Below are 22,957 nucleotides of genomic sequence, written 5' to 3'. Positions count from 1 at the left end.
CAGCGGTGGGCTACGTGTCTAAACTTCACAAGCTGCACTAGGTAGACTCCACGAAGTGTGCCCGGGCCGGGCTGAGCTCTGGCCCTCTCTGTGCAGGGGGAGCGGTTGCCAGGCAGGCCTGCTGGAAGCTAGCAGAAAGCACCACACAGAGGTGATTATGTGCCACCATCTGTCACGCTTCAAGCCTACCATACAGCATGGCTAATCAGCCTTGGCAGGATGATGGATGAACAGCAGCAGCTGCCAGGAGCCGCTGTTGGCAAACAGTCCCGAAGTTAAGAACTTCTCCCCCCCGCCCCCGCCCCCGCCCCCGTCTTCCTCTCCAGGGTCCTGCTGCGTGTCCGCATGCTGTACTACCTGAGACAAGAAGTGATAGGAGACCAGGCGGAGAAGATCCTAGAGGGCGCCGACTCAAGGTTGGTGTGAGCCCACGTTCGCCCCGTTCCCCTCGGCGATGAGCCTGGCGGTCAGAACAGAGCGCGGGGCGCGCCTCGAACCTCCGTCAGCCGTCAGTGGCGCCTCTCCCTTTTTGCATCTCAAGAGCAGTTGTTTGCCCTACCAGCCTGGGGACATGATGAGAATCGGGAAAAGCCTGTTCGTATGTATGTGTGGATGTACGAAAAGGTGTGAACTAAACGACCGGTGTTCCGAGCTGACCTTTAAAAAATGGGGCCCTGCGTGGTAAAGTTCACCTCTGGTCCTGCTAGGACGTACGTGGCCGACTTCTGCCCTTTCTTTTAACCTTTGCTCACGCCGCCCCCAGCCCCACCTCACGATGCTCAGGTGCTTGTGGGAAGGGGGCGCGGGTTGCGTTCGTCCCTTGGCGTTCTTTTTTAATACTGGGATTTGTTTTAAATATCACGTAAACGGTTGTCTTTGTAGTGAAGCTGATGTGTGGATACCTGAGCCTTTCCATGCGGAAGTCCCCACAGATTGGTGGGATAAGGAAGCTGATAAGTCCCTCCTGATTGGAGTGTTCAAGCACGGTAAGGGGCGTCTCTGTTGGACCACATCTTGACCGTGTGGCTTTGTCTTTATTTAGAGCTCTTTGCATTCTCTTTCCAAAGTCATAATATTAATGAGGATAGTTCCAGAGGACTCTTGGCGTCTACCATTTCCTGTACTAAAAATCTAATATGAACTGTAAATATCAGATGCTGTTTTTGAATGTTTGTTGAGTATTTGAGAAGAAAACATTTCTTTCTTGGCTGTAAATAAAACCCAAGCCATATTTGTTTTAATAATAGCCAAGTTGTCCTATAGCTGTCCCTAAACTTTGCTTCCAGCCTGGCTCCCCTTGCGGGCTCTGCCAGCCCGTGTCAAAGTGGACGGTGGGCTTAACCTCTGCTATTAATCTGTACAAGTGCCTCCTGGGCTTTGTTCCAAGCAATATTTCACAAATGTCAGTGCCGAGAACTCGTGGCTCCCCTGAGTGGGATGCAGCCTTGTTAACTTTGAAAGGCTGGGGATGCAGAACTGGCATGATATATACAGTGAACGATTCCTGATTATAATCCCGAGTCTCTGGAGGTCGTGGAGGTATTCTCAGCAGCCCAGCCTGACTAAAGGGGAGAATGATGGCTTATAAAACCTTTCATGATTACAGTTTGGCTTGCGGCTCTAGAGCAGTTAGGAGCGGGGTGTGGTGGTACACATCCTAATTGAATTGTGCTGTTCTGCCTCTGTACCACAGCCGTGTTCTGTGAGCTCAGCCTAAAAATCATCTTCCCGCAGTGCACTGCTGGGATCTGCCATCTTCCATCTAGTCAACTTGGGCAGTCAGAAAGCAAATTGCAGTCTGAAAACCATAGAGGGAACAGTGTCATCTTACTGACACGCATCATCCTAAACCTAATAAGACAGGTTCGCTGGCCTGACGTAGACAGGGATGTTTCAGCCGGCGGTGCACGTTCCTGCAGGACTGAAGCCGTTCCCGGGGAAGGTGGGGTGGACCCCTGCAGAGGTCACAGAAGAACATTACGAAGCCTTTTAATGCCAAGCAAAATGAGATCCTGGGGACGGTCGGGTCAGACACCTTCCCAGGCACCTTGCAGTTATTCTGAACCCGTTTTTCCGTTAGTATTTGCAGTCGTTCTGATAACATCCCTGAAATGTAACCTGGTCCCCTCCTCCCCCTCCAAATCTGCCCGGGGATAAGGGTTCCGTAGAACAGGCTACTGCAGCCTGGTTCGTTTAAAGCCAACATACAATGATCATCTCAGTCGAGAGCCACGGGTGGGGTGGCCGTGCTCGTGATTCTGTGAGTGACGGGCCTTCGTTGTTTCCGTGTGTGTCCTCTGTGGGCCGGTGGGACGGCACAGGGTACGAGAAGTACAATTCCATGCGAGCTGACCCCGCGCTGTGCTTCCTGGAACGAGTTGGTATGCCCGATGCCAAGGCCATCGCTGCCGAGCAGAGAGGAACAGACATGCTAGCAGATGGCGGTGATGGGTAAGAAGGACATTTTAAAATTTTAATAAACTTTATGTCAGTGTCACATCTACTGGCAGGGTTCAGTTCTTACACGGCACTGTGCATTACATTGCATCTGATTTGGACTTAAGTGATGTTTACCAGTGTAGTCTGTTTATATATCATAATGACTATTTAAACACAATATATGATCTAGATAATCTGCAACTTGTCTTGTCTTTTCCAAATGATGACAACCCCCCGCCCCTCAGCGCGCGCGCGCGCACACACCCACACCCACACCCACACACCCACACACACCCACACACACACACACACACACCCACCCACACACACACACACACACACACACCCACACACACACACACACACACACACACACACTACCCCTCATGGCTGCACGCTTTGAATACCGACAGAGTCGCTTTGGATGTCAGACGCAGAATTCAAAGTAGCATCAGGCGGGTTGTTACTCTTTCCCAGGCTCCCTTCAGTCTCTTGCTAACCAGTGTGATTTAAACATTTTTATAAATTTTATATAGGGGAGAATTTGATAGAGAAGATGAAGACCCAGAATATAAACCAACCAGAACGCCGTTCAAGGATGAAATAGATGTAAGAACTTGAGTACATTGACTTTTACGGCACCAGTAAAATATTGTATGCTCATATAAGACTTGTTAAACTTTATAGATAACGGCCTTTTCTTTAAAAGATAAAAGCAAAATAAAACCCCAAATTAAAATAATTTCTCTTTCTCGCTTTGCTTTTGAGGAATTTGCAAATTCTCCTCCAGAAGATAAGGAAGAACCCATGGAAATACGCGGCCCAGGTAGGACTCCCTGAAAGCCGGGGGGAGCAGGGCTGAAGAGTGGGGTGCAGGCCTTGCCTTGCGGCTGGACTGCTGCCGCTTCACCACGGCGGCGTCTTCAAGTGCCGCTTCATCTATGCTGACTCACCTCTTTTGTGAAGAATTCTAATGCCTGTTTATTCTCGGTTTTTCATTCTGTTGAATTGCTTTGATAAAATAACTATTTTTTTGGATTAAGATAATTTACATATTTATGTTTCAAATCAGGTGGTGAAAACTTTTAAGCATCTTTAGAAACACAGCTCTTAAAAACAGGGCATTTGTTAAGTATCTGCCAGCTTATTGAGACACTACTACCCTTTTTTCCTAATGTAAGATCATTAGCTAACAATCATGTGATTGTTTTTTACGTTCAAGATTATCACATTACAGGAGATCACCCTTATCACGTAGTCTGTGGCACAAAGTATGTTTCTTTATGGAGGATTGACGTATGACCTTGGTTTTTTCCCCCTAAGGAGCTGAGAAAGAAATGGTTTACAAGTTCCACACTAACATCACAACTTATTTATATTTTAAAAGCGAGAGCACTACGATGCCCTTTCCCATGCTGCCATTTGAATGTTAGCGAGTCATCTCGTTTTGCTGGGAAACCTCTGTGTATGGCGAGGTTATGGCTGCACATTCAGAAATCTTCTCTTCGATTCCCCAGGCAAGCACAGCGAGGGCAGCGCTGAGTTAGGCCAGCTGTACTGGCCCAATACCTCGACCCTGACCACCCGTCTGCGCAGGCTCATTACCGCCTATCAGCGCAGCTATAAAAGGCAGCAGATGAGGCAGGAGGCCCTGATGAAGACCGACCGGCGGAGACGGCGGCCCCGGGAGGAAGTGCGGGCCCTGGAAGCTGAAAGGGAGGCTATAATATCGGAGAAACGGCAGAAGTGAGTTTCCGAGGGTTTACCAGCGCCTGGTACCTTGCCCTCTCCTCTGTTCTTCTGCACCCGCGGGAGGCAGACATCGCAGGCAAGATAACCGCCGTCAAAGCGCCCCCCCCCCCCGCAGAAAGAGACAAGCCCTGTGAATTAAGTTCAGGGCAAACGAGGAAAAGCAGTAATAAACGTGAAGCCTTTTTACGCAGTCCAAGTCCGGCTAACGTCTCCTTTCTGACAGGTGGACGAGACGGGAAGAGGCGGACTTTTACCGCGTGGTGTCCACGTTTGGGGTTATTTTTGACCCGGCGAAACAGCAGTTCGACTGGAACCAATTCCGAGCCTTTGCCAGGCTTGACAAGAAGTCCGATGAGAGTCTGGAGAAGTACTTCAGCTGCTTCGTGGCCATGTGCCGGCGGGTGTGTCGCGTGCCCGCCAAGCCAGATGGCGGTAGGTTCGCCGGGCACGGAACAGCGGGGCGTGGGAGGGGCGGGCGCCCTCGGGTGACACGCGCTCCCCCTGCCGCAGAGCCGCCCGACCTGCCCTCGGCGATCGAGCCCATCACGGAGGAGCGCGCCTCGCGCACCCTGTACCGCATCGAGCTGCTGCGGAAGATCCGCGAGCAGGTGCTGCGCCACCCGCAGCTGGCCGAGCGGCTCCGGCTCTGCCAGCCCAGCCTGGACCTGCCCGAGTGGTGGGAGTGCGGCAGGCACGACCGGGACCTGCTGGTGGGCGCCGCCAAGCACGGGGTCAGCCGCACGGACTACCACATCCTCAACGACCCCGAGCTCTCCTTCCTGGATGCGCACAAAACCTTCGCCCAGACCCGAGGGGCGGCCGGCGCCCCGGCCCTGAGCGCGCTGGCCCTGGGCTTTGGCCAGACGCCCGCCGCCGCCGCCACCGCCGCCCCCACCGCCGCCCCGGGCCAGGAGGAGAAGGCAGGAGGGGCGGAGGCCAAGGCCGGGGAGGCGGGGGAGGCCGAGGCAGAGGAGGAGGAGGCCGAGGGCGGCGGGAAGGACCGGAAGCAGGACCGCGAGGCCGAGGCCGAACCCGGCGCTGGGAAGAGCGATCCGAGAGGGGCGGAGGTCGGTGCGGACATGGGGCCCAAGTCCATTTCAGAAAAGGGTTCCGAGGAGGACGAAGAGGAAAAGCTGGAGGACGATGACAAGTCGGAAGAGTCTTCCCAGCCCGAAGGTAACTCCTGGCCCTTCAGGCCTCTCCTGACCCCATCCCCGCAGGTGTCTTCCTGTCATGTGACCGGTGCTCTTTTTTTTTTCCGGTCGTTTTAAAGGTAATGAGCGTACATTTCTTTCTGTGAAGGAATAGTGTCAGGTTATGCCTAGATGTATGTTTTGCTCTGATACGATGTGTAAGCATGCTATTTCGAACGACTTAACTTCCCAGGAGGAGGGTTTTACAGACACTAACAATTTTAAAACAAATGATGCTTTATTTTTCATTCCGAAGTAAAGGGTGGGAGTAGAATCTGGGAAGAACCAGTTCTCTTCCTAAGTCCCAGGTAGGTTGCCGTACCTGCCACGAAGGAAAAATGAAGCGCCGCGTTGTACTTTTCTGCCGGAGCTGCGGCTCGGAACTGTGGCCAACGCATTAATCCTTTTCCTGGTGGAGGAACAGAGGCTCTGCTGGGTCAGAGGCTTGGCTGTCGATTCAGCCGCCTGTGAGACTTGTTCGCAGGATGCCTGACGACTAGTGAGACGTAACGTCCCTAAGCCTCTACTTCCTCATCTGTAAAACAGGAATGACACCATCTACGTGAAAGGGCCCTTGCAAGCTTTAAGCGACAAGACTTGTAACGTGCCTGATACCATTGTAGCCGCAGTAGGTACTCGATAAAATGGAGCTCATCAGCATTCAGATATTAAATCATGTCTTTTCTACACTCCCTTTTCAGCAATATGCTGGTTGTGAGCGATGCACATTAACTCATTTCTCAGCAGGAACTGTCTCGAGAGGGAAGAATTTTGATGAAGAGAGCAATGCTTCCATGAGCACTGCTAGGGATGAGACCCGAGACGGATTCTACATGGAGGATGGAGATCCGTCCGTAGCTCAGCTCCTTCATGAAAGAACGTTTGCCTTCTCGTTTTGGCCTAAGGTCGGTGGGGTTTTGTTGTTGTTGTTGTTTTGGTGACCAAAAAAGAATAGGGTGGAGGAAATCATTCTAGCTTGATTTTTCAACTAATTTTAAGGTAAACTCTGACACAGTGTATGAAGATTGTAGATTTTTCTTGTGTTTTTAAAAGAATGATCTGGGAAAGCCCAAAGAAAAAATTCTGTGGAATAACTTTTTTAATAGGATAGGAAAGGTGCCAGGAAGCAAAGCGAATAAGAAAAAAGAACTGTTCATAAGGATCTTTGCTTCCTCGCGGTGTTTTAGATTATTTGTCTAGTGCCGTCTATGGATTATTGTTTCAAAAGACTCACCCATCTGACAAAATAAAATGTGTGAACCTTTTTTAAAAAGAATTTTTTATTGTGGTAAAAAACACATACCATGAAATTTACAATCTTGACTGTTTTTAAGTGTGCAGTTGGGTAGAGTTAAATATTTTCAGGTTGTTGTAAAAGAGACCCCCAGGACTTTTTTTATCTTGCAGGACTGAAACTCCTTCCCCGTAGATCAACTCCCCTGCCCCACTGCCCCTAGACAACTACTATTCTACTTTCTGTTTCTGTGAACTTGACTACTTTAGCTTAGATACCTCATATAAGTGGAATCATACAGTACTAGTTCTTTTATGACTGGTTTATTTCACTTAGTGTAATGTCCTCAAGGTCCATCTGTGTCAAAGCATGTAACAGGATTTCCTTCTGCTTTAAGGCTGAATAACATTCTGTCGTGTGTATATACCACATTTTCTTCATCCATTCATCCATCATTGGGACCTTTGGGTACCTTCCTCCTCTTGGCTTATTATGGTGCTAGTGTAAATGTGAATGGACTAATGTCTCTTTGAGACCCTGCTTTCATTTCTTTTGGAAACATACCCGTAAGTGGTATTGCTGGATCATGTGATGGTTCTATTTTTAATTTTGGGGGAACCTCTGTTCTGATTTCCATGGCCATTGTACCATTTTGTAATCCCAACAACAATGCCCGATGGAACCTGTGTGTACTTTAAAACTGTGTGTTTTGGGTGGTTTTTAAATCCTGAAGCAGAACTTTCAGATTTAAGACAACTTCATACATTTGGAACCCTGTAATCTTCTGAACTGGGGAGAGGGTGGGCGTTGACCCATTTGCTCGAATACGTTATGAGATAATTCCAAATGTAGTTATCTGTAACCCAAAAGCAAAGTAGAAATTACTTTTTTGGCTAACTGGCATAATTTCATAATAAATCCCTATGTAATTTGGGTCTGTTTCTCAGGGTGGAGAGATAATCATCCTCATCACCATAACAGGGCTGTCTGGTTTAAACAAACAACACAGAAAAGGCTTCCTTCGACTCCTCCCCAGGCTGCTCTCCCATAGTATTAACTGTGGAAGAAACAATGTGAAATTTTTAACTGAAGAGTGTACTATCGGAGACATTTCTTTTTTCCTCTGTATACTCCCTTATTTCCCGTGTTTTGCTAGTCTGCCTTATTGAGTTGAGAAGGCAGCTTCCCAGGTAAGCCGAAAGGTCTATAGTGGCAGGCTTTTAATCTATGGAAACTGGGTCTGAGAGCTGTAATTAGACATTTTTAAAGGACACGCTTCAATGAAACTTGAAGTGATAATAGGTGGGAGATGCAAATTGACGCTCATTAGGTGTTCCTAGGTTGGTGCCCATTCGTAATGCTGAACTTTATTAATAGTGACGCTAATGATGTCCCACTTCCTGGGACAGGCTGCAGTCCAGCCTGGGGACTGAAGCACCAGAGCGTCGAGAAGCTGACTGCAGGCTTCCATTGTCACCTGCTGACGTGCACCAACAATCTTTAGCCTACACAACAGTTACTCGTAAAACATGGGGACATTTTAGAGGTGGTGGTTATGTAACATTCTCTCGTTTGTGTGATTCATTGTGCGTAATTGAAAAATGCTGAGTCTTATGTGTTGCGGTCACCTTCAGGCCTCACACCAGAGTAAAGTGGTTCTGGTGGGTTTGGTTTATTTCCACGCTTGTTTGCTTTTTGTTTACTTTTGCTTTTCGCTCGCCCGTCTGCTTTTAAGCCTTTTCTGCTCTTCAGCGTCTCAGTGGATGTATTTATCCCGTAATTTTCACCAGGTCTTTGTTACAGTTTCGTGTGACTTCTCTTCCCCCTCCAGGATCGAGTAATGATAAACCGATTAGACAACATCTGTGAAGCAGTGTTGAAAGGCAAATGGCCGGTAAATAGGCGCCAGGTGTTTGATTTCCAGGGCCTCATCCCCGGCTACACGCCCCCCACTGCTGACAGTCCCCTGCAGAAGAGGAGCCTGGCCGAGCTCTCCATGGTGGGCCAGGCGAGCATCAGCGGCAGCGAGGACCTCACCGCTTCCCCTCAGTTGTCCAAGGTCAGTTAGAGCGCTTTGCTGGTGCCGCTTAACGATAAGCTCCCTTGACTCCGTTCGGAAGCTCGTGTTCACTGGTCCTGCTGAGAGCTAAGGAGGCGGCTGTTTCCTCAGCTCCGTTCAGCAGCCCCGGATGTTTAATTCCTTAAGCTTCCCGTTCCCGCTTTCCGCGAGCCGGCCCTGCAGCAGGTGCAGTTTTGGCTCACTCTTGTGTCGGGATTTCTCAACAGGAAGACGCCCTCAACCTCTCCGTCCCTCGCCAGAGGAGGAGGAGGAGGAGGAAGATCGAAATCGAGGCCGAAAGAGCTGCTAAGCGGCGAAACCTCATGGAGATGGTTGCCCAGCTGCGGGGGAATCAGGTGGTCTCGGAAAACGGACAGGAGAAAGTTGTCGATTTATCAAAGGCCTCGAGAGAGGCAGCAAGCTCTACCTCAAATTTTTCATCTCTTACTTCAAAGTTTATCTTGCCTAATGTCTCGGCGCCCATGTCTGATGCCTTTAAGACTCAAATGGAGCTGCTCCAGGCAGGCCTGTCCCGCACGCCCGCCAGGCATCTGCTCAACGGCTCCCTCGTGGACGGAGAGCCTCCCATGAAGAGGAGGCGGGGAAGGAGGAAAAACGTGGAGGGCCTCGACCTGCTGTTCATGAGCCACAAACGGACGTCATTGAGTGCAGTAAGTCCAGGGCTGGCTCCCCCCGCGTGCCCGCGCCGGCGGCCCGGGTCCCGGCTCTACTGCCCGCTCCGGGGCACGCGCCCCTCGGTGACGCGGCGCGAAAGCCGGCCCCTTCCGCTAAAGAAGCAGTCGCGATGGACAGAGTCGTGGTTCTGAGCCGGAAAGCTGTGTTGAGCGTTGACGCAGATCACTCGGCCTGAACCACGGGTAGCTTGAGGATTTATTCTGCCCAAGATCCTAATATATTGATCACTCTCGGAAGACTAGCCCAAAACAAAAACACGTTCTTCTGAACCTGTAATCGTTAGCTCTGAACCCTCGAGGTGGAAAAAGCTTCTGCTGTTAAAAGTATCCATCTGTTTGGGGCCTGGCGTTTATTAGATTCGTTCAGTTTCAGACTTAAGATTTTTGTTCGCGTGCAAAGCTAGTGATTGCAAATTCTCTTGCCTCCAGAAGCAGATATTTAAAAAATCTCAACTGAATTGAGACCTGTGCTAGTTTAGGTTTGCAAGAAATATGTGTGTCAGTGGCTTTTGTCATTTTCTTCTTCAATTCAAAGGAAATGAGTGCAGTGTAATCAAAATAACTCTCCTCCTTAATGCGCTTCAACCACTCACCTAAAAAAGTGCCGCCCAACTAACGATGAGGTTTTACCCCAGAGAACCCGATTACACGAAGTCTTTTTAAAGCACTGAAATTGGTACAAGGTACTCTAAGCCTTTGGATTTGAAACCTGAATCAGCACAGAGGTGCTGGAGCTCCTGCCCAAGGAGATGGGATGCCGGCGGCCGGCCCATCCCCTGGGCGGCGGGACACAGTTTGGGAAACACCGAGGGGAGACGTTTGTTTCAATATGTTTTTCCTTATTTCATTCCTATTATTATTTCCCCATTTTTTATTTCTTGAATTTAGAGGAAACTTAGTAAAAGAGTAGGGAAGGCGTGGTCAAGTTAGAGTCTCGAAGTGACAAAATAGCCTTCACTGAAACTTGCCCCCTAGTGGGGTCTGATTAAACCAGAAGCATCTGGGTAGTTAAAAGGTAATTTTCAAAACTCATTACAAATGTACCAGTGGTAGTAATGGTCATTTTTGTTGATCATCTGACTACTTCTAGAATCTTGAAAAATGCACCTCACAGTGGATCAGCTGTGATTGTTTTTTCCCTAAGTTAAAACGCCATTTCTAGGTGTGTGGTCCCCAAAGTGGCATCGCCAGCCATTAGCTTCCTGCTGGGAACCACCCTGATGCTTTGATAGGTTTTGTTCACTGAACAGACATCAACAAATCGGGGAGTTTCTGCAGCTCGCACACGAGCGGCTTCATTTACTGTCTTTCAGTTTGAATCTCACGTTTGTCTGTGGACCCAGCGTCAGGGATTAACAGTCAGCGCGACCAAGTGCTCCTTCCCATTGTAGTTATACACCCTATATTAAACTTACGGCTGACTTTATTCATTCACATATTTTAAGCTGTCCCTAGGAATTTGTTTTTGCCCTTAGCAGTGTGGCTCAAAACTCCTAACAGATCTTAAGAGAATGTATTTTATTTATTTATTTTTTTTTAACTCGTAACTGTTGGAATTTGGGGATTCCTCATTTGGTATTATAGAGGGTTATGTGCGTGCACATAAAATTCAAGGAGAATGCTGATTGGTCTGTCAATAAACTGAGTGGTGAAGAGGTATAGAGGTCGGCAAGGTTACTTGTGTGGAACAAGACAGATCCCAAAATCTTGTGTTGTGTTAGCATTCAGACTGGAGACCACTGTGCAGCCGTGAAAAGTAAGTAAGTTGTGAGAGCCAACCCCGCCCTGTGCCAGGCGTGGGGATGCGAAGAATAAAGGCCCGACGGGTGCTCGCACCAGAGAACTCAGTGTATAAGATGGGTGACAGATAAATAACAACATATCACTGTTGTGAGAAGTCCCTGGGGTACTTTGAAAACCCAAAGGAAGAATGGGACTGGAGGAGGTGGATGTGGAGAGAAACAGATGGGGAAGTTTCCCTGGAGTTGGTCATACCTTGGTGAAAGTTTGAAGGTTGTATGGGGGTAAGTCATTTGAAAAGAGGGGGCGGGGAGAGCATGTGCAAAGGGACTGAGGCCAGAGAGAGCCTGTCGTGTCTGGTGAACTGAAAGTTACCGGCCAGGGAATTTGGTGAGGAGGCAGCTTTGGCAGAGATGACCTTGGCGACAAGGTAGGCTGCAAATCACGGAGGGCTGTGATTGCTATGCTAAAGAACTTGGATTTTATCCTGAAGGTGATGCGAGTTCACTTATCAAAATAGCTTAAACAGGGGAGTGATGTAACATGATTTTTGAGCAGAGTGGAGGTTGGATTAAAGAAGGGTGGAACTAGAATCAGGTGGACCGTTTAGGAGTAATGCAGTGATACAGGCGGTCAGTGATGGAGACCTGAACCAAAGCGGGAACAGTAGGGATGGACAGATGGGCCTCACTGAAGATGTCTGCAGGTTGAAATAACGGAGTTTGAGGACCAGTGGCTGGGCGATGGTAGAGTCTCAACTCTAACTCAGCTCCAGTTAGCATTGATCTTTCCAGTGTTGCCACACACGCCTAATATGAACTATTGTACTACTGACAAAAGTGTGCTGATCACAGAGTGCCACAAAGCTAGGTATAAACTGGCTTTGGGAACATTCCTTTAATTATAATTTCTTTAATGATGCTATCCAGGGATCCCCAAAAGAGACTGAGAGGCTGCCTTTCATACATATCGGGCTCAGGCTCCACTGCCTGTGTCATGCTCCTAGCGGCTTGCTTAAGATCTCAGACACGGAGCGGTGATGGACTGTGAATTTTCTACCCCATTACTAATGCTACAGTGTGAAGAATGATACACATCTCCTCATTTAATAGCTGTTCCCAAACTGCCGTTGTTTCAAGTAACTTTTTTCCCTTTATGATCAGAGATCCATTATGCTAGGCTGGCGTCTCCTCGGGCTAGGATGTTGTCAGGATCTCTCTCTTCATGTGAGAATTCCGACCACTGTCAACTTTCTGCAGGAGGATGCTGAGGTGACCAAAGCTTTTGAAGAAGATATAGAGACCCCACCTACAAGAAACATTCCTTCTCCTGGACAGCTGGACCCAGACACGCGGATCCCTGTTATAAATCTCGAAGATGGGACTCGGCTGGTGGGGGAAGAAGCTCCTAAAAATAAGGACTTAGTCGAATGGCTGAAGCTGCATCCCGCTTACACTGTTGATATGCCAAGTTACGTACCAGTGAGTATCACAGAGTGTAGGGTTGGGAGGATTCTTGCTCAGTCAGTCCATTTCCTTCTCCCGTGCGACGGAGAAGTCCCTGGTCCCTCTGCCTTTCACTTGACTGTCTCGTCATCTCGGACGTTTCCCAGCTTTTGTCATTGTATATTCTACATTAGAGAAACTAGCTTCAGGTCTGTTGTACGTGAAGGGCAGCCTTGTACTGATTTGAAGATGCCTAGTGTGCATTTCCTTGCCTTTTCCTTCTCCCACCAAATAGATGTGGGTTTTTTTCTGTTACTCTTCACATGGCGTGGTTTCCAGGGGGGACTCGTTATTGGGAAGACACTCCCCAACGTGCTCTAATTGGTCTCTGGACTGGGTCTGCCCAGCACAGAATATTAGGAAGCTGTTACTGCAGAGATCTGAGCCGCTAACACAGCCCAAGACTTTTTAGCTTCTTTCTTAAACAACTAACACTCATGCCGTTTATTAAACATGAGACAGGATCTCCAGATGATTTGTCACTTAAACTGCTTGCGAGCTAGTTGTGCAGATGTCTTACGTCCTATAACTTATGTGATTGAATTTTTTTTTTTTTTTGCGGTACGCGGGCCTCTCACTGCTGTGGTCTCTCCCGTTGCGGAGCACAGGCTCCGGACGCGCAGGCTCAGCGGCCATGGCTCACGGGCCCAGCCGCTCCGCGGCATGTGGGATCTTCCCGGACCGGGGCACGAACCCGTGTCCCCTGCATCGGCAGGCGGACTCTCAGCCACTGCGCCACCAGGGAAGCCCTGAATTTTTGAAAACTTAAGCGTAGGAGTTTACATTTTATCTTGTTGAGTTCCTGCCACTCAGAATGCACCCTCCTGCAGAGGCTCTTTTATCCCTTGGGTTGTTTCTCCTCATGTACAGTCGCATGTCGTAGATGTGAGATCACCTCTGGATCCACTCAAGTCTCTGAGTAGAGATCAGCAAAGGTACCAGAGAAAGTTTCCTTTTCAAATACCATGACTTGGTTAAACATTTGAAGAAAAGATTTTAAGCAGGTTATTGAGAGATAAAAGGAAAAGCATGTTCTCCGCTTCTAAGTTTGTTCCTTAAGTAAAGGAAAAAGAGAATAGTCTTTCCTTTCAAAGGAAACTATGGTTTCTAATAATTAAAATGATTCTTGAAACTTCCATAGTAATTGAAAATGGCTTGACTGTTCTGTTTGTCATTTATATAGGAAAGAATAAGTACTAAGTAGAATTTTACTAAATATGTTTTTTGTTTTTGTTTTTTTGCAGAAGAATGCAGATGTGCTGTTTTCCTCATTTCAGAAACCGAAACAGAAACGACACAGATGTCGAAACCCTAATAAATTGGATATAAACACTTTGACAGGAGAAGAAAGGGTGCCTGTTGTCAATAAACGAAATGGGAAGAAGGTAAACATTGGGAGAGGGAATTGATGTCTGTGATTTCTTCTCCCAGAAAGAAGTGTTTTATTCTGACATCTTTTATAGGGGAAAAGAATTATGTTTCTTCCAGAATACGTGTGTATTTATATGATCTGTGTATGTATATGTGTAGATATACAGATGGGAGGGGGAGAGGGAAGACTTTGTCTGTTTCTAAATCATTTTCCAAACGCCTCTCCCTAGATGGGTGGAGCTATGGCGCCTCCCATGAAGGATCTACCCCGGTGGCTGGAAGAAAACCCCGAGTTTGCAGTTGCCCCAGACTGGACCGATATAGTCAAGCAGTCTGTAAGTACAGACTCCGCCTTTCTGTCCAGAAAGGTATCTGTACAAAACTGTTTTCCTGAATTTTTCTTTATTTTCTGTGGGCCATTAATTATTCAATGATAACTTATTCTTGGCTTAAAAGAGTTGACATAATGCATCATTTTCATACATCATTAATACATCATCATTCCTTGTATCAATATGTCATTAATCCACCAAGGTGGATTAATTTGACAGCTCTGATTTAAAGGGATTGTGTAGAAATATACATTCACAGTCTTAGAGGCAGACTTGCTCCAGGGAGGAATGCCCCAGGTAAACGTGGCTAACAGCATCTGTGGAATGGAATTTATGGTGGTTGAGATCCTTAAGATTAACTGTGATTTCTGATTTTAAAATAAACAAATGAAAAAATACAGCAGTTCTGCCTAAGCATTAATTTCACTGTTTCTTTTTTAAATTAACGTGTTTAAACGTCTTGATTTTTTTTTTTTTTGTCTATTTATTTTTCTTTTGGTATACAGTTCTATCAGTCTTCACACATGGATGGTTTCTTGACCGGCCACCATAATCAGAATACAGACAGTTCTGTGACTCGCCCAAATTCCTTTGTATTATTCTCTGTCCCCACCCCTAGCCCAGGGCAACCGCTCGCTGATCTGTTCTCCATCCCTAGAGGTTTTGTCTTTTTGAGGATGTCACCTAAACAGAAGCATAAATCACGTACCCTTTTTGAGACGGCTTCCTTCACTCATCATACTGAGATTCATCCAAGTGGTTACATGTGTCACAGGTTTTGCTGCTGATCAGGCTCCTGTGTGTGGATGTACCCCTGGGTGTGGTTACCCATCACCCATGGAAGGACATCTGGGCTATTTTCAGACTTTGACAATTATGAGTAGAACTGCTATAAACATTCATGTACAGGTTTTTGTGTGAACATGAGTTTTTGTTTCTCCAGGGTAGATACTAAAATATAACTTTAATTAAATTTTCCATCGTTTTCCACTTCCTTCTGATGTGCTATTTCTCGAGTTGGCTATGGATGCAGATATCTTGACACTTACCTCACCGATAGAGTAGCCTTTAACATTTTTTTCTGCAATTCAGCATAATTCGGTGAGCTGTGTAATGCTAAAAAAGAGAAGTTCTGCTTTCCGAGGTCTGATCCTTGAGCTTCTAGAATGGAAATAATTGCATGTGTATTTCCATTACGAATGTCAGTGTTCAGTCCATCACAGAGGCCCGCGTGGAAATGAGGTTTTCTTCCGAAGCGTTTGATAGCCCCTGTTTGCCTTTCCCTTCCTTTCAGGGTTTCGTTCCTGAGTCGATGTTTGACCGTCTTCTCACCGGACCCGTGGTGCGGGGAGAAGGGGCGAGCCGGCGGGGACGGAGGCCCAAAAGTGAAATCGCCCGCGCCGCCGCCGCCGCCGTGGCCTCCACGTCGGGCATCAACCCCCTGCTGGTGAACAGCCTGTTCGCTGGGATGGACCTGACGAGCCTGCAGAGCCTCCAGAACCTCCAGTCTCTGCAGCTGGCCGGCCTCATGGGCTTCCCTCCGGGCCTGGCCACGGCCACAGCCGCTGCCGCCGCCGCCGGAGGAGACACCAAGAACCCGGCCGCCGTGCTGCCCCTGGTGCTGCCGGGCGTGGCCGGCCTGCCCAGCATGTTCGGGCTGGGCGGGCTGCTCAACACCCCGCTGTCCGCCGCCGCCGCCGCCGCCGCAGCTGCCGCCGCCGGCAACACCGCGGCCGCGGCCGGCCCCGCGGAGCCGGAAGACGGCGCGTGCAAAGCGGAGGAGAAGGGCAACGAGAACGAGGACGAGAACAAGGACTCGGAGAAAAGCACAGACGCCGTTCCGGGCCCGGACTCTGCGAATGGATCTGTTGGTGCTGCTACTGCCCCGGCCGGCCTGCCCTCCAACCCGCTCGCCTTCAACCCCTTCCTCCTGTCCACCATGGCCCCGGGCCTCTTCTACCCGTCCATGTTTCTACCTCCGGGACTGGGGGGATTGACGCTGCCGAGCTTCCCCGCCTTGGCGGGACTGCAGAACGCCGTGGGCTCCGGCGACGACAAGGCTCCCGACAAGGCTGAGGGGGGCACCTTTCAGGAAGAGGAGACCCTCGAGGGCAGCGACGCCGAGGAGAGCCTGGACAAGACGGCGGAGTCCTCAGTCTTAGAAGACGAGATAGCACAGGGCGAAGAGCTAGACTCACTCGACGGGGGGGACGAAATAGAAAACAATGAAAATGATGGATAACCAGTACCAGTTTTCAGTTAAAGTGTTTAAAACTTTTGACAAGTGGTAGTCCTACTGTTTACACTCACAGTTAATGTTCATACCTAGTTTTATAAGCTGTTCTGTAACATAGTGTAGCAAAAGAAAAAAAAAGTCCAAGTCATGTTATACAGGTGTGTCAAAAGGTATCTTGGTCATTAAGTATTGTGCAGTGCATTATTTATTATCCCTAGGAGAGATGAAATTTGAGAGATGATCGTGTCTTTTTAAGGAAACTTACATAATGCTCTGCTTTTTTTTTTTTTTTTCTTTTCCTTTGGTACCATTGGTATTATAATAAAGAGCAATTTGTAACCAAGTGGCACGAATGAAAGGAAGTGCTGCTCAAAGGAAGTATGAAGTTATATATTTAATTTTTTAATTTTAATTTTTTTGCTGTGAAGGTCAAGATGAAATTTACCATACATATCATCCTTGCTCATTTGTTTCCCTTTTTGACTACACGGGGGTTCCCGCACTTGCGCATCACACACATCCACACACTCTGACAATCTCCACCTTAGTGTGAACGTCTCTGTCCCGAGGCGCAGCAATAATAAGGCAGCTGTTGAATGTGAAGGGTCCCTTTGGAAATTAACCTACTGGGAGGGTTCTTGCCAGACAGAACTGCAGTTCCATTGTCTCGTGGTCTTGTAATGCACTGGTATAAACAAAATAAATAGATGAATAAATAAAGAGTGAGAGAAGAGAGAATCAGGTACCTTTTTTAAATTAAAGGACTTCGTTACTTTAGCCACAAGCTAAAACAGCATTACCTCAGCTCTAAACTAGCCTTGAAGTTTACAGACATGACTTTGTAAATGTATTGTTTTTCTTTGTTGTGATGTCCTTTTATTTTTTTTCCTTTGAAAACTGCTATCATGTAAGATAAAATGTAAATTGCTGCCAACTGTAGTAATGATGCTTTTAATAAAAGTGACCCATGATATGCAGAGATGTAAGTATAGAATGTAGTAGCGTAGGGGAACTGGTTTCACTCTATTTTTTGTATTCGCAATAGATGCAAATACAGCATTCTGGCCTTTGTACAGTTTCTTGATATATCCTCCTATACCAGATTAGCTGTTGGTAATACGCTCAACTGATTGTCTTCCGCCTAGACTGGAAGAAAAACCTCACATTACCTTGACATAATTCCACTCCAGATATCTCAACAGAACCACACGCAGAAACCTCCCATTACTCCCTCAAAAGGTCACTCGAGGCCGAGACTACTTAAAAAACGTGTGCAGCGTCTGATAATGTGGTACACCGAGGAACAAAGGGTCAAAAGAAAACTGAGGCTTTAATAGGCACAATATCTGGGTCATTTATCCTCGGTTAATGGGTAGAAAAACACAATGCCGTGGTGTCAGCAAGGGACGCGAAGGCACTCTGGTGTCCTGAGGGCCCGGGCTCGGTGCCAGCGTCACGGAGCGCCACGTAGAACGACGCGCACGCACGCACGCAATGCGGGGACGCGCACGCACGCATTGCAGGTACGCGCACGCACGCACGCAATGCAGCTACGCGCACGCACGGGCTGGGAGCCGCTGGTTCGGGCACTCCTTCATGACCTCTGATGTTCAAGGTAAGCTAGAATTTGAGATGCTCTGTTTTCACCTTGTAATGTCACCTGACCAAACATAAAGTGCCGTGTCCCTGCAGTTAAAAAGGAGGGGAAGAGAGGGTGAGGGTGGTCTGTGGTGGCTCCCTGCGTACCGCCCCCGGGACGCGCCCAGCCCGTCCCCCGCCCGACGTGGCACGAGACAGGCTGTCCGAGTCCCTTTTAGTTAACGAGGTTCCGTGAATTAGCATCGCGAGATGAAAATATACCCATGATGATTCTGGAAAAAGAGCTCCGTGAAGCCTCCACCTTAGACGCCCCGTGGTGGCTTCACCTGTCACGTCACCGTGACTCTTTCTTGAAGAGCGCCTGGGTAGTGCGCGGGCAGGAAAGTGCCTTTTGTAAATCAACTATACTTCAATAAAAACAATAATAAAATTAAATTTAAAAAGAATTTTTTTAAAAGAATAGCTTCGGGAGCAGAATTCTTCAAACGTGGAAAATAAGACTAGACTTCCACAAAGTATAAAGAACTTAAATATTTAAATAACTGAAAGACTTTTTAAGCCTTAAAATAGGACCTTAGGTAGGGAGAATATGTTTCATAAAGTGAGTCTTAAAGGGGCTTCTTCTGAAATTCTTTATAGCGTTGGAAGTTTTCCTATGACACTCTGTAAATAGAGCACACGATGTGACTCTGTCCCTGTTAAAGGAAGATGCTGAGAACAATGACGATCTTCAAAGCAGAGGCATCAATTGCTTGTGGCCAGAAGGAACCCTGACATGATAGGTAGGTCAGCAGCTGGCCCTGAGTCATCTGGGATTTACCTGTGAAGGTGGCCTTGAAGTCATGCAAGTTTCCAAACGCAAAAAATGCGTTTGTTTGGTTTTTTTTTTCCTAATGGAATTAATTCTCGACGTGAGATCTCGAATTTGCCTAAGTAAGAAATATTTTAAATTCAGTCTGATTCTTCATAACCGGTGTTCGTCACGTGCTTGTATAAATTAAGCACTGAGGTGCTCAGTGCTTTCCATGGCGTTTCTGTTTCACCGTCACTTCTCTTCTGTGAGGGAAGTGCTGCTTTCCAGGAGGAAACAGAGACTTGGAGACTTTAAGTAACTGGCTAGCAGTGAGTACAGGAGCTGGATCTGAACCCAGGCAGTCTAACATTAGAGCTTCCTTACAGTTTCTTGAAATACTGCACTCTGGTCTCTGAAATAAAATAGTTATTTAGTGATGATTTGAAGTGTCTAGGGCTTTTGTATTTTTACGTTTCCCCCCTCCCTTACCCCTCCGTAAGGGACCTTAAATCTAAGATTGGGGATTAAGAGGCAGTCTATATGAAGCAGAACCTGGAAGAAGAGTGTGATCTCTGACCAGGCAAACTTGAGTCCCAGTTACCTCATTTAAATTTGGATTTATCTTGCCCCATGAATGTTTCTATTTTATGAAGAAGTCAAGTCTTTGGAAAAGATTAACTTAAGCCTCAGAGCTAGCAAATAGCAAACCTGGTATTTCAACTCAGATTGATCTAACTTCTGGGGTATTTCAACCCTAGGCACTTAAATCACTGCACTGGGGTGATTAACATTCATCAACAAACATTTACTGGGTGCTATGTGCTAGGTACTGTTTTAGTGGCAAGAATATAGCGAAAACCAAAAATAGACTAGGGCCTTGCTGTCATTGGGCTTATATGCTAATAGGAAGAGACAGGTGATACACAGATACAAATACAATTTTTGTAGATGGAGGAATACTATTAAATAAGGTGATGGGGTGCTCAGGTCTGTGGAGGGGACAACTCTGCTTACACCTGAGTGATGAGAAGCAGTGGCCAGACAGAGCTGGTTGGAGAATGTTCCAGGCAAATGGAAGAGCCAGTGCAAAGGTCCTGTGTTGACAGTGAGCTTGGAGGAAGCAGGGGCAGGGAGCCTGTTGGCCTAGAAGATTTGGGGGCTAGGGACCAAACCGGTGCTGGTGGAGGATTTGGATTTCTTTTCTAAGTGCCATAGGAAGTTCCTTGGAAGGTTTTATGCAGAGAAGTGATATCATATTCATGTTTCTAAAAAAATAATCACTATGGCTGCAATGTGAAAAAAATGACTTGTAAGGAGGAACCAGGAGCCCCATTTAGGAGACTGTTGCAGCAGCCTTGGATCAAGGCAGTAGGTAGCAATGGAGATGGAAGGCAGTAAATGGATTTGGGCTATGTTTTAAAGAAATAGAGCCTCCAATTTACATTAAGTGAATAATTTGAATTAACTTTTCAGGATTAGCCCAAAGGTAAAACCAACAGATGAAGAACATACACTTTTTTTTTTTAATTCCATGATTAGTGTTAATAGAAAAGGTGCTAGGAACAGAAATCTTTCCATCCATGCCCTGTTACAAAGTTACCTTTTCAGTTCAATGAAAATTATTTGTTAATTATCTTTGGGAAGAGTTTTCAGCAATTATTTCTAACAGGTAGCGGAGGTAAGAAGGTGTGTGCATCGTTGAAGTGATGCATGTGCAGTGAACATCAGTGCGCCTCCAGAGCCATCAGTAAATTTAAATTAGGAAGCAAAACAATGTAAATGACCTCTACTAACAAGCACTTAAAAGTTAGAATATACCTTATTCATTCAACTTGGCTCTCTAATGAGCAATTTTATGTATTTTCTTAGCACAGGTAAGATTTACCATCGTTTTATAGACATTTTATAGTAAAGTAAACTACATTTGGCAAAATAGATGTGTAAATTACCATCCGGAATATTTAATCTAACGTAAGACTCCTTCAGTGAAAGTATTTCATCCTTGAATTTTTTGTTGGGAGACTCACCTAATTTGGAGATGTTTTTTCTTGTAGGAGTTAGAATGGTGATTTTCAAAGTAGTTTGAGCTATATAAATCATTTCTATGTCTAAGGTTTTTGCTGAACTTCCCTAATGCTGTAGACCAAAACTAAAAAACTCCCTGTGTATATGTGTTGGCAACGTAGGTCCACCGTCCTAATGGGCCTGTTGGTCTGTAGCTCTTATTTTGGATCTACCAATGTAGAGTTGATTTTTAATTTGCATCTCCTTGATGAATGTTTACCATGTAATTTAAATGAAATTGAAGAATAGGGTAATGACAATTAAAATTTCAAATATTTTTTCATCTGACATCTTTAGCTCCAGAACGGTTGACTCTTATCATTTGTGTAGCTCCTAAACTGGTTGAAATTTTCGTCGATTGAACAAAGATGGCAGAACCCATCTCCAAACACAATACAGACATGTTATTTAAGTGTCGGGCTGTCTCCCAGTATGTTTCTTCCTGTGAACCTTTCTCACTTGCGAGGTCTCTACTGGGCTCCAAGATAAATCTGTCATGGTGAATCTGAGTTACAGCTGAAGGACAGCATAATAGATTTATTTCTAAGGTATAATAAAGAGAAACACTAAGTCAAAATATTGTTTAGGAATCACTTAAGACTCTACTCTGGGTGGTTTCCTCCATTGTCCGTTGCCCGCCTCTGCATTTTGATCTGAAAATTACAGGAATTTTGATTGATTTCAAAATTACAAATGAGAGGAACCTGATTCTTTTCCGTGACTCAAGCCAGGTACTGCAGTAGCTTCACATCCTTTGCAACCCCAAACCATCTCCTAATTGTCAGCTGCAGTTAACGCAACTTCAACTTGGATGTAGGCTGGGTGACTGAAACCTAAGCGGGCTGTAAATTTAATAGTTTGGGGAGCACACATCACGTCTTGGAACGGAAAATTCATCCTGTTCAACATGTTTCACCATGTTTCCTTGGGAGTCAGGAGGCTCTTAACACTTTAGAATTCAGCATTTGTGTTTGGTAATAGGCACTTGTGAGTTAACCCACAGCACAGCCTGGCGAGTTAGCTCAGAGTTCTTGCCACCAGCCGTTTACCTGGTGAGGCAGGATCTCTTGCCCAAGTCTGAGTGCTGAGACAGGTGTGGTGGCGACAACTAGTATTTAGACTCCTCCAGTGTAAGCCGTGTCCAGCAGTGGGCTGTCTGTGTGAAGTATAAACCTGCCATTCTTGTTAATTCAGGTCCGTGAGCTTAAACAAAAACTCCCAACCTAAAATAGAATAAGCTACACACTCTCCTAATAACAGCTTGATCTGGAGAACAAGCCAGAAGGTTGCAGTCTCTCATGCTGCAAGACCAAAGTACCCCAGGACAGGATGACTGAAAGATGTTCAGGTTAAAAAAAAAAAGTGTACACAGTTACGAGCTTGTTATTTACATCCACGCTGATTTTTTGATAGAACCTGCGCCACTGACAGTCTAAATGTCTTTGCACATTCTTGAAGCTTATTCCTTAGAATTTTTGGATAGTGAATCGCGTATCTGAATGGCCCTAGCAGGCAGCCCCAGCTAAGTCTGGGACTTGAAGTCCCTGCAGGGATGGGACACGGCCTTGGCAGCCTCCACCCCTACAGAGCTTTTCTGGGCAGTTGTGGCTCTCAGGACGGATTTGCATATCTGTAGCTGCAGAGCTCCTGTTCTCTCACGAGGCTGGAAGCCCTGCGAGGCGCCTCTGGGATCCTTTCCATCTGATTGTAAGTGTCCCTTGAAAATGAGAGCAGCCACCGTGTCTGACTGCGGAGGCATTGTTCTTGCTGGACGAAGCTGGCCTGCTTCTCAGCCGCTGGGTTTCTGCTGCCTCAGCCTGGCCTGCTCTGGGGAGCCGCTGGACTGACTCAGTGGCCTGAAGGGTTACATGAAACCGTTTAAAATTCTCCCTTTCCCCCTCACTCTCCAAAACGTAAAGTTACAAACAAACCCCGAACCCCCTTT

General features: G+C 46.8%; 1 protein-coding gene across 4 annotated transcripts in view; it reads left to right on the top strand.

Moving 5' to 3' along the window:
• The window catches only part of CHD7 (chromodomain helicase DNA binding protein 7), a 179,054-nt gene extending 161,429 nt beyond the window's left edge, over nucleotides 1–17,625 (top strand). For 2 of the 4 annotated variants that reach the window (XM_027128029.1, XM_027128032.1), the window contains 14 exons: nucleotides 327–416; nucleotides 883–986; nucleotides 2,322–2,451; nucleotides 2,976–3,048; nucleotides 3,208–3,265; nucleotides 3,957–4,185; nucleotides 4,415–5,367; nucleotides 6,129–6,289; nucleotides 8,450–8,677; nucleotides 8,905–9,348; nucleotides 12,372–12,593; nucleotides 13,862–14,002; nucleotides 14,219–14,323; nucleotides 15,615–17,625. In XM_027128029.1, coding sequence (XP_026983830.1) covers nucleotides 327–416; nucleotides 883–986; nucleotides 2,322–2,451; nucleotides 2,976–3,048; nucleotides 3,208–3,265; nucleotides 3,957–4,185; nucleotides 4,415–5,367; nucleotides 6,129–6,289; nucleotides 8,450–8,677; nucleotides 8,905–9,348; nucleotides 12,372–12,593; nucleotides 13,862–14,002; nucleotides 14,219–14,323; nucleotides 15,615–16,562 — 3,886 coding nt within the window. In that variant the 3' untranslated portion in view covers nucleotides 16,563–17,625. The remainder of the gene's footprint in view (nucleotides 1–326; nucleotides 417–882; nucleotides 987–2,321; nucleotides 2,452–2,975; nucleotides 3,049–3,207; nucleotides 3,266–3,956; nucleotides 4,186–4,414; nucleotides 5,368–6,128; nucleotides 6,290–8,449; nucleotides 8,678–8,904; nucleotides 9,349–12,371; nucleotides 12,594–13,861; nucleotides 14,003–14,218; nucleotides 14,324–15,614) is intronic. The other 2 variants (XM_027128031.1, XM_027128030.1) reach the window with 2 other exon arrangements.
• The last annotated feature ends 5,332 nt before the right edge of the window (nucleotides 17,626–22,957 follow it).

The sequence above is a fragment of the Aethalodelphis obliquidens genome, unplaced genomic scaffold (assembly GCF_003676395.1).
Source record: "Aethalodelphis obliquidens isolate GAN/ISIS:26980383/991018 unplaced genomic scaffold, ASM367639v1 scaffold33, whole genome shotgun sequence".
In the NCBI taxonomy this organism is placed as follows: domain Eukaryota; kingdom Metazoa; phylum Chordata; class Mammalia; order Artiodactyla; family Delphinidae; genus Aethalodelphis; species Aethalodelphis obliquidens.
Note: the sequence above shows the minus strand (reverse complement) of the source record. Positions and strands in the feature narration are given on the sequence as shown.